This window comes from Rhodnius prolixus, unplaced genomic scaffold (genome assembly GCF_049639745.1).
Source record: "Rhodnius prolixus isolate KJV_2025 unplaced genomic scaffold, Rpr scaffold_1, whole genome shotgun sequence".
Taxonomy (NCBI): Eukaryota; Metazoa; Arthropoda; class Insecta; order Hemiptera; family Reduviidae; genus Rhodnius; species Rhodnius prolixus.
In genome coordinates this window covers 66,218,191-66,236,436 of record NW_027411581.1, presented here as the reverse complement: position 1 = coordinate 66,236,436, position 18,246 = coordinate 66,218,191, and the positions used below count along the sequence as shown (strand labels likewise).

The following is an 18,246-nucleotide window of genomic DNA, read 5'->3' as shown; positions in this document are numbered from 1 at the left end:
AGCAACTTTTACTACACTCCTGATGTTCATTAACACAGACAAAATTCTTAAATGTAAAAAAAGTCAGTTTTCACTAGCTAAAGATAAATTATCAGAGCTAGATTTATCCTCGGATTCAGATTCGGAAACCAATTAACTTTTTTTTTTGTACTCCGTAGTTTTTGGCTTGATTTACTAACAAGTAAATGCAAGGCATACCAAGCAACAAATATCAAAGTAAGTCTGTGATCCTACTTGGTGCTTAATCCTCATTAAAAAGGACCGTCTAAGATCTTTGAGTCGCTGGTTCACTGAAACGAAATACGTGTAAGATTAGATTAGACTAGGGCGGCCTTAAGGCCTACACCACTGCGACCCCTTTGGATCTATTGTGGCTCCCCTCATCCTCCAGACCCGCCCTTTTAATCAGACTCTTAATTCCGGAGAGCAACTCTTGGGTACAGCTCACAGGCCTTGGTTTTTCTCCTCCCCGAGAAGTAAAATCCTTAGCCACACGAAATATGTGTAATAGCCATCTCTGGAAGTCCTTCAGCATAATTTTAAATGTTGAGAATCATGCTGTTAATTGCTGTTACTTTTATTCAGTTCAGAACAACCGAAAGGAGATTTAGATTCAAGTATTTTTTTTTGGCAATTTAGCTGAAGATTTAGGATGTCAAGTGGCGTCTCAGCATCCTACTAAGGGAAGAAGATACCGACAATACGAGCACCTCTAAACCTACCCTTGTTTTATGTATCTACTTGCCTTTTTGTGGCCTTCAAAGTGGAAAAAAGCTAATAATGTGAACTCTCAGTTCTAAGTAGCTAGATATAGTCTTGGAAGTCTAGGTATTCCTAGTTTTTTAGGTTCGTATAAGCATTTGTTGATTAAGTCTTTTACGATAATTTTTTTAAAAAAAAATTGTGAATCAGATTAAATTGAATTTTCAAGCTTTTTTCGATATCAATGCACGATATGTTTAATCTTCAGATCAAAGAATGGTTCAGCCATCAAAGAGAAATACTTGCACAATATTGGATGAAAATGATATAAAATCAAAGTTTATATTTTTTAAAAACACAATTTTGGAATATTTTTTGTGATTAATTTAAAATAAAACTATTTTAATGCACAAAATCTTTTATTAAGAGCAAAACATTTGTTTGGTCAGGCCTAAATAATTTATAGATTGTATAAAATTTGTTTATGTTGTGTACAATACTTGGAGCTGTTGGCCTGTACTTTACAAACTAATTCAACTCTGACTAAATCTCACAAATGAAATATTTGCTTCTGATTTAAATCAGAAATAAGGCTTGAGAAAGATGTGTGTTTAAAAAAGGTTTCACAAATTAACTTCTCTATTTGTGTACAGAAGCCTTTCATTAGACATTTCTAATTCCCTTTGTAGGTCAGCCGTGATTATTGATTATTTATATTAAAACACATAATAAAAAAAAGCTTGTAATTGTTCATATTACTACTGAAAGAAGTTATAATTTCTGGAAGTTAAATACACAGTTTTAAAAAGATCGTTTTGTTTTGTTAGTTTTCAATAACTCCTGTTCTTAAAAATGTTTAAGGAAATATATTTTTATTCTTTTGTATGTACATAATTCTAATCCAAACTTCTAGCAAATGGAATCATTGTTGCAGTATGCATTAAAATTAATACTTCCATTATTTACGCTAATTCATTTAAAGTATTTATATTCGCTACAAAATTTTTTTTTGTTAGTGACCTAATAGACAAAAAGATTTGCAATGATTTGTTTTCATTTTGATATTCTGTACCCAAAGATTCATTTTATCTTCAGGAATTTCACTTGAGATTTGATATTAGATTATAAAGAGAATGGCCAAGTCTATTGGAACGCAGAAGATCTATTGTGGTTCCTTAATGTATCAGTGATTTAAATAAATGTAAGCATACGAAAAGTTTTAATCAATTTAAGTGAATGTGGATGAGATGAGCTCAAATTTGCCTGTAAGCTCGTTAAACCCAAATAGTTGAATCCATCAAAACTATCTTTGCAAGCTCTATGAGGGTTTTTGTTATGTAAGGGCCAAATATTTCGTTTTTGTGGTTACTCTGTGACACCCGCAGCAAGTCAAGTCTCTGAGAAGAAATGGCTTGTCCACTTCCTCCACGCGAGTTAGATAAATATTGTTATTACAGAAATAGTTCCTTCAAATAAATATACTGATGGACAAAATTAGCGCACCACTCAGTTTTTGTTTAGTTAAAATTAAATAAATTATCTACCGCTTTTGTTTTTGACGTACATCACTTGTCTAAAGCGATTTAGGGAGACAAGAGGTCATTCAAGAAGAGATGTACAGCAGAGAGAGAGAGAGAGAGACGATAGGTACATCCGGCACTTGGCTTTGCGAAACTGGAGTATAACGGGAAATGAGATCAAAAGTCTCATAAAGCAAGTCCATCTCCAGCAGGACTGTTAGAAGAAGACTTAATGAAAGTAACCTTAGAGCCCCACATCCTGCTCGTGGCCCTCTCCTTACCACAGTTCACAAAATGACCAGGCTTCAGTTTGCACGTGAACATGTGAAGAAGACAACTGGAAGAGAGTTCTCTTTACAGATGAGGTGAGAATAGGCCTAAATTCTTCAGATAGCCATAGTTACAAATGGCTTATTTTTTCAGCCAACAATATTTTGAAAGTCCAAAATTTGCACAAATTGGAAATAATAAAAAAAATAAGGGTGGTGCGTTAATTTTGTCCATCAGTGTACTTTGTTAGTATAAACTCGTACCAATAAGTAGTACTGAGAATATTCAAATATTAGGGAAGGAGGACTTAATCGTGTTGAGTGGATTGATGTACTAAGTGGATTTTTTAGGGATAATCCGATGTTAATCACATTTAGTGCCGAGTATAAGTAAAAGCATGAGCCAATTCGTTGGCACTCGTTGGAATGGAGCATGGAGACACCATGTAACTACGAACAGTGCGATAACAGAAGCTACTGGGCTCCGCTGGTCAGGTAATTTGTTTACCATATTTAGCTAAGTCAATAGAAATTATCACCATGGTAACTGTACTGAAGTAAACACCAAGTTTTTTAGTCGAAACATAGCTATAATATTTTGTGAAGTAGCCGTACAAATCAACAAGCTCTTGAAAATTATTTAATCGTTCCTCTTTTAAGATTTATTTACCCTAATTAAACGTTTCCTTCACAAAGAGAAGAGATATTTCAATTTTAAAGAATGACTAAACTCTCATTAGAAATCTTGTATTAATTCATATCTTATATGATAAATATATTCAATAAATACACTGAATATGAAGCCACCATTAAAGGTTGAGGACAACACACATCCCATAAAGTATCATTCTTCCTTTGTTACAGCTTGAAGTAGATGATTTTACAATGATTAAAATAAAAAATAATTTAACAATTATTTCTTCGAAAATAAAAGCTCAGAACCCTTCCTATTTGATGTTAGTTCTCCTGAAACTTGAAAATAGCGAAAAAAAAATTGAATAAAATTAAGAGGACTAATTAGAGTATTTAAGTAAATCATAACGTTGAGCTGAAATGTAAACAAATAATCTTGTATAAAAACAATACATCGATATTGTAACCTCCCCCCTCTCTAAATCGCCGAATAAACAATCTAATATCAGATAAACTCAGTTTATTTAAATTATTTAAAGCGCATTCTCTATTTTCATTTTCCCCTATATTTAATTTATAGTTAGAATTTATTTTTTGGAACAAGTTATAAATTTTTTATACGCTCTTTGTAAGACTAACACTGGTGACTGTACTAGGTTTAAACACGGCTAGTTTTGAAATTATATTTTTGTAATGTAGAATATAAACTGTTATTTATGAGAGTGTACTCAATCATATGATCATTCACTAATTCTTGAAATGTGAGTATGGTTCGCTGATTTGTTTTGGTTCATTTTAAATTCCATAAAGTTGAGCATTAATACCACTTTTCTGTTAATACCATCCGTTTACTTAACGTTTTATTTGTTATTAATTGTCATAGAGCGAGCACTTCCGGCAATATTCGCACTCTAGGATGGAATTTATCACCAGAAGACTTGAAGCACATACCCGAACATTGGTTATCTTACCCAGAACCTGAACCCATATTGAATTATGCCCTAGGTGTACTGTACATTTTCTTTATGCTGATAGCGCTTATCGGTAACGGTCTTGTAATATGGATTTTCAGCACGTTAGTATTGGGCAATATGTTTATGTTTCATCTACTACAATTATAAAATAAATTGGAAATATAATCGATTTTTATTTATTTATTTTTTTTTTGAAAAGAACAGGGCTAAAACACTTCGTACACCAAGCAATATATTCGTAGTAAATCTAGCAATCTGTGATTTTTTGATGATGAGTAAAACTCCAATATTTATCTATAATTCATTTAAATTAGGATATGCATTAGGGCACAGGGCTTGTCAAATATTTGCTTTGCTTGGATCCTTCTCAGGTATAGGAGCATCTGCTACCAATGCTGTTATCGCATATGATAGATATAGGTAAGTAATTATTGTTTTATGTACATTTTTTTGCTAAGAAACGTGAAATTTCTGCATTTTTATAAGCCTATAATTTTATTAAAAGATTGAGCCAAGAAAGTTATTCATTTCGTAACTATTTTACAAGCAGATTGGCAGAAAAGCTCAGTGGATTTTTCATCTACCAATTTCTAGAAATTGCTTTTCTAGATTTTTTGGATAGATTGAATAAAGATGAAGGAATTTTTCTAATCAAAAATTAAAATTGTGGAGTGGATACTTTCTCTTAGAATTGTAAAGGTTCCAAGTTATTTCGTTTTTCTTCCAAACCGAAATTTTAAAATATATTTGATGCTTTCATTTTTTCTAGAAAGAAGATTCAGATGAAAGCATAAGAAATACATGTATGTAATTTGAAATGGGTTTTGGTTAAGTAATGAAACGTGGATTTGTAAGTGAGAGATCCTTGTTCGAAGTTCGCGTAATATAACAATTTCTTTTTTCGGTTAGAAACAATGTTAATAGTAAAGTAACTGCCTCAGTGTACATCAAATTCGCGGTTGGACTTAAAGCCATGAATGTATGTAATATCATGTAAACACTTACTTTATAAGATTTTGTTGACTAGGATTTCGTCGTATTTGATTGTGGAGAGAAAATGGCGAACAGGCCCTTAAAGTGCTGAAAATAATCAAATTGGATTTGAGAAAGTTGTATATTCACTTCCGATTTTGTTTTTGTGGTACAAAAAAAAAGTTCCTAATTTTTAAAAGGCCAAACTTAATTATGAAATTTACATATTTTTTTAAAGAACATTTTCTTTTATATTTCTATTAAATTTTAATTCTATTGTGAAGAGTGATCGCCACACCGTTTGCTCCAAAGTTAAGCCGAACCAAAGCAGTTCTCTATCTGGCTCTAGTCTGGGCGTACGTGACGCCCTGGGCACTGCTGCCGCTGTTCGAACAGTGGAGTCGCTTTGTACCAGGTTTTATTGATATAATAATTGTAGTGCAGACATTATTTATCTTAGTAATTCAAAAATAAGGAAATTTGCTGATCATTTTTGCAGAAGGTTTTCTTACAAGTTGCACTTTCGACTATTTAACACCAACTTCAGAAATAAGAAACTTCGTAACAGTAATGTTCTTCATCTGCTACGTGTTCCCAATGAGTCTGATCATATACTTCTATTCACAGATCGTAAGCCATGTCATTATTCACGAGCACAATCTCAGAGAACAGGTTATTATTATTGTTCCTATAATTTCTACTGAATTTGAATCGAATTCTATTATTATTATAATTTTTTTTTTAGGCAAAGAAAATGAATGTCGAATCCTTAAGGAGTAATGCGAACATGCATACCCAATCAGCAGAAATTCGTATAGCAAAAGCAGCTATTACTATTTGCTTTCTGTTCGTAGCTTCTTGGACACCTTACGCCGTTTTAGCGCTTATTGGGGCTTATGGAAATCAGTAAGATTCTTTTTCTTTATTTAGTTTTAGGATATCTTATTTTATTATTCTTATTTTGGTGTGTAAAGTCTCAAGATTTACTCCTATCCAGTTTACGAATCAAGATTTTTTGTTTCTTGAAATCTGGGATTTGAAATGAAGGTTAACTTCAATGTGCATGTTCATTTTTTCTTAAATGATGCAGTTCAAAGAAGCATTGAACACTGTTTACCTCGATCTTAACTAAAAATGAAAACCTTTGGTAACAGTATAGAAAATTAAACTCAAAAAAGCCTTTTTGTACTCACAACTTACAATTTAAACGGGTATATTAAATGGAGCTTAAGTTTATTGCTTAAACCCACGTTTAAATGAACTTTTCTGATGTTTTTCGTAATAACCAACTTATGTATGTATAAGTTGTGAATTTAAACTAGTTTAAAGATATGATTCCATATACATATAATTCATTTCCGAAAACATCGCAAACAAAATCAAATCGCTTAAGTGCAAGCACATCTGGTCGGCCAGTTTTCTTCTAATTTGTAATTTTATTTTCATATTTAGTTTTTATTAATATTATATAGTTTTCATTTCGTACATTACACTGAAATATGTAGCTTGTTGTTAGAAGGAAACATAACCTGTACCAGTCCTACTTAAAAAGTACCATTTAGCAAGTTTCTGTTAAAAAACAAAGGTTCTTTATACAAGATTTTAGCCTCCATCTCTGTTATTGAATATTTCTTTGTAGAAGTTCAAACAAAATTATTGGAACCATTCTTGCGAAAATCTAAAAATAAAAAAAGTGAAAAGTGAATTCTTGTCTTTATAAACTAAATTTTACACTTAGGTTCGTTTAAAATGCCAAAGCCGGTTCTTAAAAGTGGCTGCTATACCAATTATTGAAATAGATCGATTAATCGATTTGTTTTTAATAAGTTTTGCTGATCACATACATACATGGATTGGAACTGAAATAAACAAAACATTTTGTGAATAAACAAAAACAAAAAAAATATATGGGCGATCAAAAACGTGGTATATTTTAAAAATATTTTCGTATGAAATGTACATTTTCGGTGAAAAAAAAACTCAAAACACAGAAATCGTTACACTCAGAAATCGATAAGTAATCGAAAGAAAATAAATGAAAATTTAGTTCTTACAGAAGTATGAAAGTTCAGCATTTTGTTTTTCTATTTCATTATTACGTTAGATATCACAACTTTATGATGTAAATGAGAAATAAACATGTTATTTTTAAAAAATAAATAAAATAAAGACCTAGATCCTGGCACTTATTATTGTTTAAATAATTATATATATTATTATATATCCCATTGTAGTTTGGATATCAATCTTCTGAAAGAACTGAGCTTGCCGGTATGATAGTGTGTAACCGAAGAATGGAGTGATAATATATGGTATCTGAGGAAGCGATAAGTACGATTTTTAATGCGTTCTGTTATGTTGCCGGTCAATAGTTTAGAAAAATATATAGGACTTAGATTTGAGGGTATCTTATGTTCGATGTAACTTCAGTATTTCAGAATGATGTGCTGTGTTTAAATATGTAGACAACAAAAATTGGAGAGAACAACTGAAAGCCTCAAATTTTTGATAATGTATTTTGGCGGGAGTATGATTCCGAGTATGATTGCCAAGTCCCACATTGTCGAACTCAATGCTCATTAATTTTTTGCCAATCATTGGAAACAAAAAAACATTCGAATTGTTCTGACATATTCTACGTGATCTGAATAGATGACGCAAGCACACATCTATTTTCTTTGATAGTTATGACGAAGTCGTCAGATGATTTTGCCCTTCAGAATTCGCAATTCATCTTGTAATTCCGTCATTTACTGTTGTATCTCAAGGATTAATTGTTGCACAAATGCGGTTTTCTTAGTTTCAAAATCTGTTACTCGTGACCGCAGTTCAAGACTTTTTTTTTTACAAGTTTTCTACATTAATAACTGTTTTTTTCCCCCATCATTTTTAACTTTACTAGCAATTGAAATTATGTTTACTAAAAATTGTCTGTTCTTTTTCAGGGACTTGTTAACACCAGCTGTTACAATGATTCCAGCATGTGCCTGCAAAGCTGTAGCTTGTGTTGATCCATACGTTTATGCGATTAGTCATCCTAGATACAGGTATATATGAGCATTGATTTGTTTGAAACTACGTAGTATTTATGCCAGAGCGAGCACGCTCATTGTAGCGATGAATTGCGTACTCTTTCCTCCCTGATAAGTCCTGATAAATTGTATGTGAATTAATTAATTTTGAAGACAGGAATTGTCGAAGAAATTTCCATGGTTGGATATCAAGGAAGCTCCTGCACCTTCATCTGTTGATGCCAACTCCACTGCTACAGAAATGACATTGCCAACTCAAACCTCGCCGGCCGAAGCTTGATTATACAAGGACAACAGACCCGGCGATTCTGAGGACTCTACAAGAATACAAAATTATTGAATATTTTTAGTATTTATTTCATTGTATTTGTGATAAAATCACTTTGAATAAAACAAACTGAGCAAAAGTTAAAAAAATGTCTAGTTATTCATTTTTTGTTGTTGTCAACAATTGCAAATTTTTAAAACCCATATTCATACGCCAGCTTAAATGGGGTAAACCAGAACAATATCTCAATTTGTAGTGTTTGAATTGAATTCCAAGTTTTGGATGTACCACATTTTTTGAGATATTCTCTAAAACTGTTCTATTGAAATAATTGTACGATTTTCGCTAAACCTGGTATATTAAACGCACAAATTTAGCTCTATTTCTTTTATTTGCATAATATTTCGGAGAATATTAGTTCCATTTGAGGAAGGATGAGAATAGCTTCACTTTAGAGTTATTATTGTGCAATTAACGGTACTCTTAACTGTAGTAACAATTAAATAGGTTTTAAAATTCGAATTTTGGAGGATACGATGTTACGACATTAATAATTGTAAGAAGTTTTTGAAATCCGTAAGACTATTTAAGTTATATTTGAGAAGAAAAAACTGTAAATATTAGTATTCAGAATCGAAGATGTTACCCAGTAGAATGTAATTAGAATAATTACCAAACAAAACGTATTTTTAAAAAAAAGAAAGTCATTATGAGGTTGCACATTTTTTGAACATAATTTTGTTTATCCTTAACTTATAATTCCTAATTTATAATTTAAAAAGTAATCTACAGTTAATTTCAGAATAAAAATTCCCAATATGTAGATTTAGTACGAATAAATAAGATTCAACTAAATAAATATTTAAAACTGAAGTAGGAGCGCGAAAGGGTATATAAGAACAGGTTATTGGAGAAGGTATATTTATGTAGGTGGCAGTGTAGATGCAGTCCGTATGTTCTAAGTTATTCCAGTGAGGTTCAATGTACAGTCACATGTCGTTCGTAATCAGTTAGTTTCTATAATTGTTTTGTATTTTACAGTGATGGGTCGTAAAAATCAGCCTCCTAGCACATCAGGACTAAAATTTCGAACGGGAACTGAAAAAACTGAAAGCAAAGGTATGAAACCGCCACCAGAACCAACCACAATAAATGAAGTACTTTTGTTTATATTACAACATGTTTGTAGAAAGCTAGTGTTTATCAATACTTTTTACCGAGTTATCTATTATCTGTCGATGATTTTCCTTGTGTCCATAGTGGTGGATTTTATTCCTGCTCCAAAAATATCCGCAGCTAGAAAGGATAATTTTTTTAATCAATATTTTGTAAAAGTTGGCTGGGGTTGGACATTACTAATATTATTACCATTTGTTTCTGTAACAAGTTTTGTATATTGTTGTGGTAAACGGAGTAAAATTTTACAACATGTGATGAGGTTAGCTATTGCCACTGGTTTTTGGCTAATTTGGACAAACGCTTTCAATTATATAGAAAGTATTTATGGTAGGTGTAATGTGCGCGATGAGAAATTACAAACTAAAAGTGTCTGCCTTGGTCGAGGTTTTTTCTGGCAAAGTGTTGATATTTCTGGACATTGTTTTCTACTCATTTATAGTACACTGGTTATGATTGAAGAGGCTAGAGTGATCACCAACTGGGAAGGAATCACTGATTATATTCGTGACGAAGAATTTGCTAGAAATTCTGAGGAAAATACTGGTTACAGAGCTAATCCATTGAAAAATTTGGACAATGACGAATTTAAAGTGTTGAAAAATGCTTTTCCAAAAATGACACCATTCGTAAGATCTCTATTTATATTGCTTACACTGCTGATAATTATATGGGAATGTATGCTACTGGGGACTGTATTCTACTATCACAGTATGTTGGAGAAGTTTCTGGCCGCGCTGACGGCAGTGAGTACTTGGTATGTTACGTACTATGTATGGTTTCCCTACTCCAACATACCTCCTTACTTGCCTGGAGATGGCTGTTTCAGATATATTGACAGTAAACCAAAAGAACCAGTAGTGAAAAAAAGACAACCACAGACCAAACAACCCAAGGTTGGTCCAACATTCATGGGCATGCCAATTAGAAGGCCTCAAGAGGATCGTACAGCACAACCTGATAGCAATCATAATTAGTACAAAAATATTTTCATTCATTGAAAAGCACGACGTCCATGACCTGCTGTTAATGACTAAATACAAAATTCTTGAAACTTATGTACGTGAAGATCTGATGGAATATTCTATTGTGCTACAGTTTTACCAGCTGACTTTAGTCTGCAAGTTGGTATCAATTTAGGGTGATTCATGACGATTAATTTCAACAGTCATTAATTGGTTGAGGAAAAGAAATACGTCATATTTGCTGATGTGAAGGCAGAAGAAGCAAAACAAAGCTAGCTTTGAACTGGTGTAGGTATGCACATTAAATAAGTTTTAGTAAGTTTTTAAGTAATATCTAACATTGTCTGTATCCTTTAAAATTCTTGATTACATCACGTATACAAAACGAATGATTTCTTTTAAACATAAATTGTTCTCAGAAAAAAGAGAAAAGAAATAAATATATCAGGAGTTCCTTGAAAAAAATTTTCATCTTATGAAATCGATAAAGGTATTTTAAAAGCAGAACGGTTCCTGAGAAATTGATCAGCCTTTTTCAGGTTCTGTTCCCTTGCATTAAGGGATGTATTCCTTATTTTTTTAAAAAAGTGGAAAAGTGTATATAAGTGCTTTTCAAGAAGCGTTTGCCTTGTAAGTCTACTTTATTCCTTAAGTTTGTTTTTTTACTTACTGTCAAAAAAGAGTTGAGGGTAACAGACTTCTGAATCAGTGTGTAAAGAAGAAAGAATTCTTAAGACAAATCAAGAGAACAAAGCGTCTCAGTTAATTGATTTGTTTAGCCAAATATAATAAGTTTTTTTTTTTTGTTAGATCCAAATCCGAAAGAGCTAGAAATGGCTTGTAAATAAACCGTCATAGTTTCATCTTTCACTACAGAAGACCATAGATATTTGTCATGGGTTATAGTGTATAACTGTTGGTTTTAACGCACAGGATAGCAAGATCTCTGAAGAAGTAGCCTACTACCTATCTCTTACGTACACCGATTCTTTTCATTTTTCAGTCCCGCACTAAAATGATTTCTTTTGACTAGCTCTCTGTTGAAAAGGTTAGGATCGGTGGCAGAAGATATCAGGGGGTACTTATTACCTGATTCATAATACTAGGATGGACCAACAATTGTGCCCAGAGCTTTACCAAAGCTTAGTAGGCCCTCTTCTTTTTTTTTTTTTTTTTTTTTTTTTTTTTTTGGAAGCATTGTTGATTGTTAGTTCAGGATACCAGAAGTCTTGTGTTTTTTTTTCCATAGTTTGTGAATGAAAGTAGAAAGTTTACATCCATTTTACAAAATTGGTAACCTGTTAAGTTACTTAGTTTGTTTATTGTCAATCACCAACATAGGTCCTGATCAGTTCTAGTTTATCTTCAATCTGATACTAATATCTAGTTGTTACTTACCAAACCAACTATCGCATTAGGAATCATTTTGTATAAAGAGTCTTGCATCTCTTTTTTGGCCCAAGGAATGCATCCTTTCAGTTTTGACGTTTAAAACGTTAATCTCTGCTAGTTTAAAGTATCGAAGTGAAATATTTTTGCTAAAAAAAGAAACGAACACAAAATCCCCTATGTATGGAACTACTGATATAAGTTGTGGGCTAGTCATTTAATTTTATCGATCGTTGTCTCATTGGCTAAGTTATATAAATGTTGGATTTACATTGCTTGGTTTACATACAGTTGTAAATTTATTTCTTTAAAGAAGTAATAAGTGATTTAAAAACCAAAAAGCAGTTCAGTATTTTGTCTAGGTTGAAATATATGCAAAAATTATTAAAAAAATCAGTGAAAGAAGAAAAGGCTTGTTGATTAAGAAATATGTAACGTCAAGACAACAAAATGAAGGATTGTTTACTTTGTACATGTATTAAAATATATTTATTTATTTCATACATAACACAAATTAAGCATATATGTAGGTAATTGTTTTATTGTTCTGATTTGTTCGATCAGACAGTTTTATAAGCAATGTGCCTTTCTTATTGAGATTATACAAATTTTTATCAGTAAAGAAAACTATCTTTTAATTTTTGGCTGCAACTCTAATCTTTATTTTTATTTTTTTTCTGTTGATTTTTTTGTTACAAAATATATTTTTTGAAATTTAATATTTAGTCACCACCTTTAACCTTGGTTCTGTTATTTTTTCCCCTTCCACGCAATTTTTCTCATTTCCATTTATACTTTTCTTTGGTTTTTTACAAAACTTCTCCATATACTTGTTCGTCTTACCCCTATAAAAACCCACATTGACAACATCTACAGATGAAAAATTGCCTCTGCATAAGGGCCTAACTTGTACATCATGTGCAATCATGAAGCAAAAACAAATTTTCTCTAATTTTTTCAATTATGTCGAAATAAATCGTAGTCAGAGTTTTGTTGCCTCTCCAATAGTTGAAAATGTAATATTTTTGGTTTTTCTGAAAATTATTTTAACGTTTGCAGGAAAGACTAATAAATCAAAGTAAGTAATAGTTTGAAGTATTAAGTAATTTTTAAAAGGAAAAAAAAAAAACGATCAGTAGTTTAACCCACAGCTTATAAAGGGATGAACAGCTGTTTTAATTGTCGGTAAGACGATTCCCAATACTGTCTTTTAATCCAATTGAATACTCTACACTACAACAGCATTGTGGATCCAACCAAATAAACACAATTAGCAATTACAGTAATGAACAAGGAAACTTGGAAAATGTAAACAAAGAAAGATTGCAATGGTTTTTTATTTACCACATTCATTAAATGCATAACCGTTTTAAAAAAGATAATGGGGTAGAAAGGTTGGTATACATGATAGTGTGCTTTAAAAATGTTCGAATATTTTTTTGCATTTCCTAACTACTAAAATAGAAACAACAACAAATCTTAATTTAACATAATTCTTTGGTATTTACAATATTTTTAACCCCAAAACTTTAATTATGAGGATGCCAGAATGTGGGTTATTGAAGAAAAAGTAAAAACCATTAATCAGACAGCTTGAAAAATGGGACTGAAATTTAAAACGTTATGAAATAGTGAGTACACACGCTCATATATTTTCCCTTTTAACCATTGTTTTAATTATTTGTGAAGATCCAAATTATCCATTTTCTTTGATTGATTCATATGTGATTTAATTTGGCTTTATTGTAATTTGTTTTTGTTTATGATTTTCAATAATATACGTAGAGTGAAAGGTTAGCTCATTTCTTAACGCAATGGATTCACCGCAGGATAATAAATATTTACCTTCTTTCTGATTATGTACAAATAAGATTAATATGTAATTTAAAACTATATTAATTCATTGTAGAAGATGAGAGAGACTCAAGCCAACAAATAAAAATAATCCACAAGCTTCAAATTGTAGACAGTCAGTAGGATTAAGATTGTTTACAAAGTCGGCCACTAGATGGGAGGCCAGTTAAGATTTTAAATGAATAATAAAGTTTCCAACCTAACGCGAGTTTGCCGCTGGTCAAATTATAAATTTCGTCTTATTCTACTAAAATAGCATTCTGCTATCTTTTTGTATTTTCTATAACATTCTTTGAATACTTGTGCAAAATTACATAAGTATGATACTAAAAGAAAATTGTGGAAAAAGGAACCGTGCCATAAGTGTTTCCTTGCTCTTTATTCTTGAAATATAGTCTTGAATAAGATACGTGTTTAGAAATTTTCTATGAATATATTTAGAACTTACCATTGAAAATCACCAAAGCAGGTCGCGAAGTGTTGTAAACGATTGTCTCAATCAATACTATTTTTTTGTTTTTAATTGAAAACTTCAGCATCGAATAAATAACCAGGTCTATAACTTACTAACCAGGTCGTCTTTAGAAGATCACAAGAGCATTGTCAGAGTACACAGCTGATTATCCGAGACAAATTAATTCATACAAAAAAAAAGTGTCAGGAAAAAGTAGGAAGTCTCGGACAGCTGGAATTTAAGATTAAATTTGAACTTGCGAATTTTCGTCAGCATAAATAGTTATTTATTTAACAAGTGTGGAAAATACTTTACACTCGAGTTAAATATTATATTTTTTCTGCAATCATGTAGGAATGTTCTCATTACTCAATTAAATTGTCTTCTAAACAGGAATCACTAGAATCCATTTTAAATTTCTATAAGGTAACACTGTAACCTTTTTAACTGTTATAATTAAAAATATCTAATTATTTATTAAAATATTTTTTTTATTTCTATATTCCTTTCAATTTTTATTTTATTTTTTTAATATTCGTTTTTTAATTATTTAGTTACGTTAAATAAGCTTATTAAAGTTTAATAGAAAATATTTAATAACAAAACTTCTTATATCAAGGAAGCACAATAAAGTTTTTCCACTCACTAGCGAGGAAAGTAATGGGAATTTTTCCCCACTTGTGAGGTAAAGTTGGGCATTACACAGCTGATTTTAATTGAGTAATTAGAATATTCCTACATAGTTGCAGAAAAAAAAAACTAAACAAGACATTTAAACAGCAAGAAAAAGACATGCATCTACGGAGCCGTCAATTTACAGGCTTTAAACCGCTTATCAAAGTTGGACAACATACCTGGAACTGTTAAAATTAAATTTTATGGGTTGTTTACACCAACAAAACGGGAAAAACAATACTGCAGTTTAATAAATAAATTACAAGTATTCATTTATAATCTTCCTTGCTTTGGGTCAATGTTGGTCGATCTGTACGAGCCTTCAGAAGGGGATGAGGAAATGGGAGCAAAAATTAAAATTAGTCGGACTTTTCAGTAATATTGCTTATAATCAGTATAAAAGTATATTTAATAATAACAAGATAATATAAGTCACAATAATATTTTTATTAGATCTCTGAATTTATTCGTATAAAAATAATGAATACAAAAGAAAATAATGAATGAAAAAATAACAGGCGAAACTTGATGAAATAATACAAGAGCACACTGTTGTCGGCCAGAAGGGTTGTTGGTTGCTAGAGAGACAGGTAGGTGATGCCCTGCAGCAAAGTCTTCATGTGGAAAAGAACGGAGGGCGTGCCCTGTTTGTAGCTTTGCCTCTGTCTGGCCCGTTCCCAGTAGCCGGCTAAGCAGGGCCGTTTTGTACGTCCCCAGTAACGATCCTCCAGGCCGAGTACGTTCAGTCGTTCCAGCAGCGTAGTTAGGCCGATGTCCGCGAGTGTGTAGCGCGGGCAGATCAGCCACATCTCTGCTTTGCCTGTAGCAAAGATTTAATATTTTGCTTGGTCATCTTACTTTATATATCTTTTGTAAATTATAATGACAAAGTCATATGACTTTAATGAGCTTAGAGTATATATTATAGAATATTTATTGGCTTATTTAAGTTTTTCTTTTTTAATGTTAAGCCCTTTTGCACAATATACCACATCTAAATTCAATTACCATCTGAGCTACACTCTGGAACGTAAAACACAATGGGCGCATTCAGAAGACAGGAGCGCTACGGAACTATCCGCTGAATGGCGCACTTTTAGCATCGCTCTCACAACATGTTGTGGCAGCGGACGCCATCTTATGGAGCGGAAATTTTCTATGCTACTTCGACGGAGCGGTGGTGATCGCTACTAGCAAAGTACGTGTATTTATAAAAACAAGTTTGAAATTTTTCCAATTTTTTTGGTAATTAAACGCAACTCTCCCAAAATTACCAAATAATTATTTAACCTTCTTGTTTGTAGCAGATGTAAAATTATTTTTTAGCCATTTTGTGTATGCTTGAGAACATCTAATGCTCTCAACATTTGATTTTTCTTAGAAAAATCACTCGGAAAACGACTTATTTCCAGATATTAAGAAAAATACTAGCTTTATTGCCTTGGCAGTATTTTTAGTAGAAAGGGGATGAAAAAATACATCAAAATGACCTATCGCAGAGCTCTTCTTTCTCTTTGATAACAAGTTAAAAAATTGGAATATGATTAATAAATACTAGATTTTGAAATGGCCTAGCACCTTTTAATTTAAAAGACGAGTTGTTTTTTGTTTGACCGATTCCTCGCCAATATTAATTCGAAAAAAGGTTATGTTTAGGTTATATTAGTAGCAGAGCGTTCAGAGAAATAAAGCGCTCCCTTTGGGAGCGATCTGGTAGCGCTCTTGTCTGCTGAATGCGCCCAATGCTAACCAATCAGTATATACTAAATTTACCCTAAGACGTGAATCATGTCCTACAGCATACCTAAACGGTGATAAACCATCTATAGAAAAACTGTGCACTACCTAGAACTGACGAGGAAGTGAAGACGTTTAAGAAATACAACTGTTTTGGCAACCACATTGTAACTACACGTCTTTATAAAGATAAATATTGTATACTAAGGTTTCCAGACCCCGGGGACAGTTCCCGAATTTTTACTTTTCTCCCTGACTCTCTATCAATACTAACTTCCCTTTGACTTGTCGAAGAATTTGCTAGAAAGCTTAGTTCAAGAGAAGACATATTACAAAAAAAATACATTTGTCACAGAAATACTTGTGACTTTGTGTGAGAACAAGAATATTATGTTTTATCAAGTATTAATAATTATGTTTATAATGTATAATAATAGTAGTATTGAATTTACTTTGAGAAACTGAACTCTTATCAGCGGACAACAGTAACGAGACGATCATCTGTATACGTGGAGCTGCCAGGTGTCCTCGGATTTCAGGTTAAAAAATCTGATAACCTTATTGTATACCCTATAGGTTTAACCAAACCACTCGAATTGTAGTAGACCAATTTTAAGCAACAAGGAAGTCACTTCATTAAGAGCGTTTTTCAAAAAGAATACATTAAAGCAGTAAGCTGACGAAGCACTAAGTCTTATCGGCGACCGATAAGCAACTCATTATTTAGCACTTCTTATCGTATAATTTGATTTTATGATTCCTATGGACATTTTGTTTTTATTTGAGGGATGACATTAATAAGAAGTATATGAACTGAAGAACCTAGAACGAGTTGAAAAATAATCATCAATACTATTATAGCCTCATCTATGATGGGACAAGCTTACGTTGAGGAGGACATAATAAACATCTTGAAATAATCGGTAAAAAAACTTTTTAATGTAGAAATTAACTTAATATATTCCAAAGTTTCAAAATCCCAAATTGCAGTTGTACTGCTTTAGTTTAGAGTAAATACATGAATATATTTGTTTAAAATCTGAATATAGAAGTGCAGAATGGTTTGCGGCTAATGTAAACATATAACAAGATTATGTTACCTCATAAGTATTGTGACCTGCAAGTAAATCTTGTAAAGGCATAACTGGGGCTGCTTTTAATTGCATTTACAATTTCTTTAGCTTACGGCAACGTGCTCTGCTTTTTTTTCTCTTCCACAAATACACTCTTCTTTTTTACATTATCTTATAGATTTTAAGAAGAAAGTATTGAATATTTAATAATTCGTTTTGAGGTCCCCCTAAGTTCGAAATTCTGTACTTCAAAAACCAACAATGAATGTTGAATCTATCAGGAAAATCCGAAAAAATGTTTTACCAGCGAAATCTTTATTTCAAAAATTACCAATAAGTAACCCTTACTCGTCAACCTTTCCCCGTGTTCAACACACTACAAAAAAAATATTAAAATAAAAATTACAATGTTCATGTAAAGAATAAAATTAACAAAAAGTTTGTGTCAAAGTAAAAAAAAAATTATTAAAACATTATTTTAGGTTAGAACGAACGCCCCACAACACACTACAGAACTATAGTTAGAATGTGGCGCCCAGCTGATTTCAATTTC

General features: G+C 31.9%; 3 protein-coding genes and 1 long non-coding RNA gene across 10 annotated transcripts in view; 2 read left to right on the top strand and 2 right to left on the bottom strand.

Moving 5' to 3' along the window:
* Positions 1–2,838: 2,838 nt before the first annotated feature.
* Positions 2,839–8,519, top strand: Rh3 (Rhodopsin 3). 3 transcript variants are annotated; one of them, XM_074112676.1, is made up of 8 exons: positions 2,839–2,986; positions 4,008–4,199; positions 4,303–4,518; positions 5,355–5,485; positions 5,570–5,742; positions 5,816–5,976; positions 8,016–8,117; positions 8,260–8,519. In XM_074112676.1, the coding sequence occupies exons 1-8, from the start codon at positions 2,925–2,927 to the stop codon at positions 8,345–8,347; spliced, it is 1,125 nt and encodes a 374-aa protein (XP_073968777.1). In that variant the 5' UTR covers positions 2,839–2,924; the 3' UTR covers positions 8,348–8,519. The 3 variants fall into 3 exon arrangements, with proteins under 3 accessions (XP_073968777.1, XP_073968776.1, XP_073968778.1); XM_074112675.1 differs by having other exon boundaries at positions 8,256–8,519; XM_074112677.1 differs by lacking the exon at positions 2,839–2,986 and adding an exon at positions 3,611–3,885 and having other exon boundaries at positions 8,256–8,519.
* LOC141446213 (uncharacterized) lies at positions 8,044–14,583 on the bottom strand. Its single transcript, XR_012453581.1, has 2 exons — positions 14,203–14,583; positions 8,044–8,419 (listed from the first exon to the last, which is right to left on the bottom strand). It is a non-coding gene; the product is annotated as an uncharacterized lncRNA (long non-coding RNA).
* On the top strand, positions 9,299–12,619 carry Fitm (acyl-coenzyme A diphosphatase Fitm). Its single transcript, XM_074112678.1, has one exon. It carries the CDS (start codon positions 9,414–9,416, stop codon positions 10,521–10,523), a length of 1,110 nt encoding a protein of 369 aa, XP_073968779.1. The 5' UTR covers positions 9,299–9,413; the 3' UTR covers positions 10,524–12,619.
* A 679-nt stretch (positions 14,584–15,262) lies between the features above and the next one.
* LOC141446194 (GAS2-like protein pickled eggs) overlaps positions 15,263–18,246 on the bottom strand; it is a 41,759-nt gene continuing 38,775 nt past the window's right edge. For 3 of the 5 annotated variants that reach the window (XM_074112681.1, XM_074112684.1, XM_074112682.1), the window contains exon 5: positions 15,263–15,703. In XM_074112681.1, the coding sequence (XP_073968782.1) occupies positions 15,462–15,703 (242 nt within the window). In that variant the 3' untranslated portion in view covers positions 15,263–15,461. Of the gene's footprint in view, positions 15,704–17,720; positions 18,212–18,246 lie in introns of those variants that run through there. The other 2 variants (XR_012453567.1, XM_074112680.1) reach the window with 2 other exon arrangements.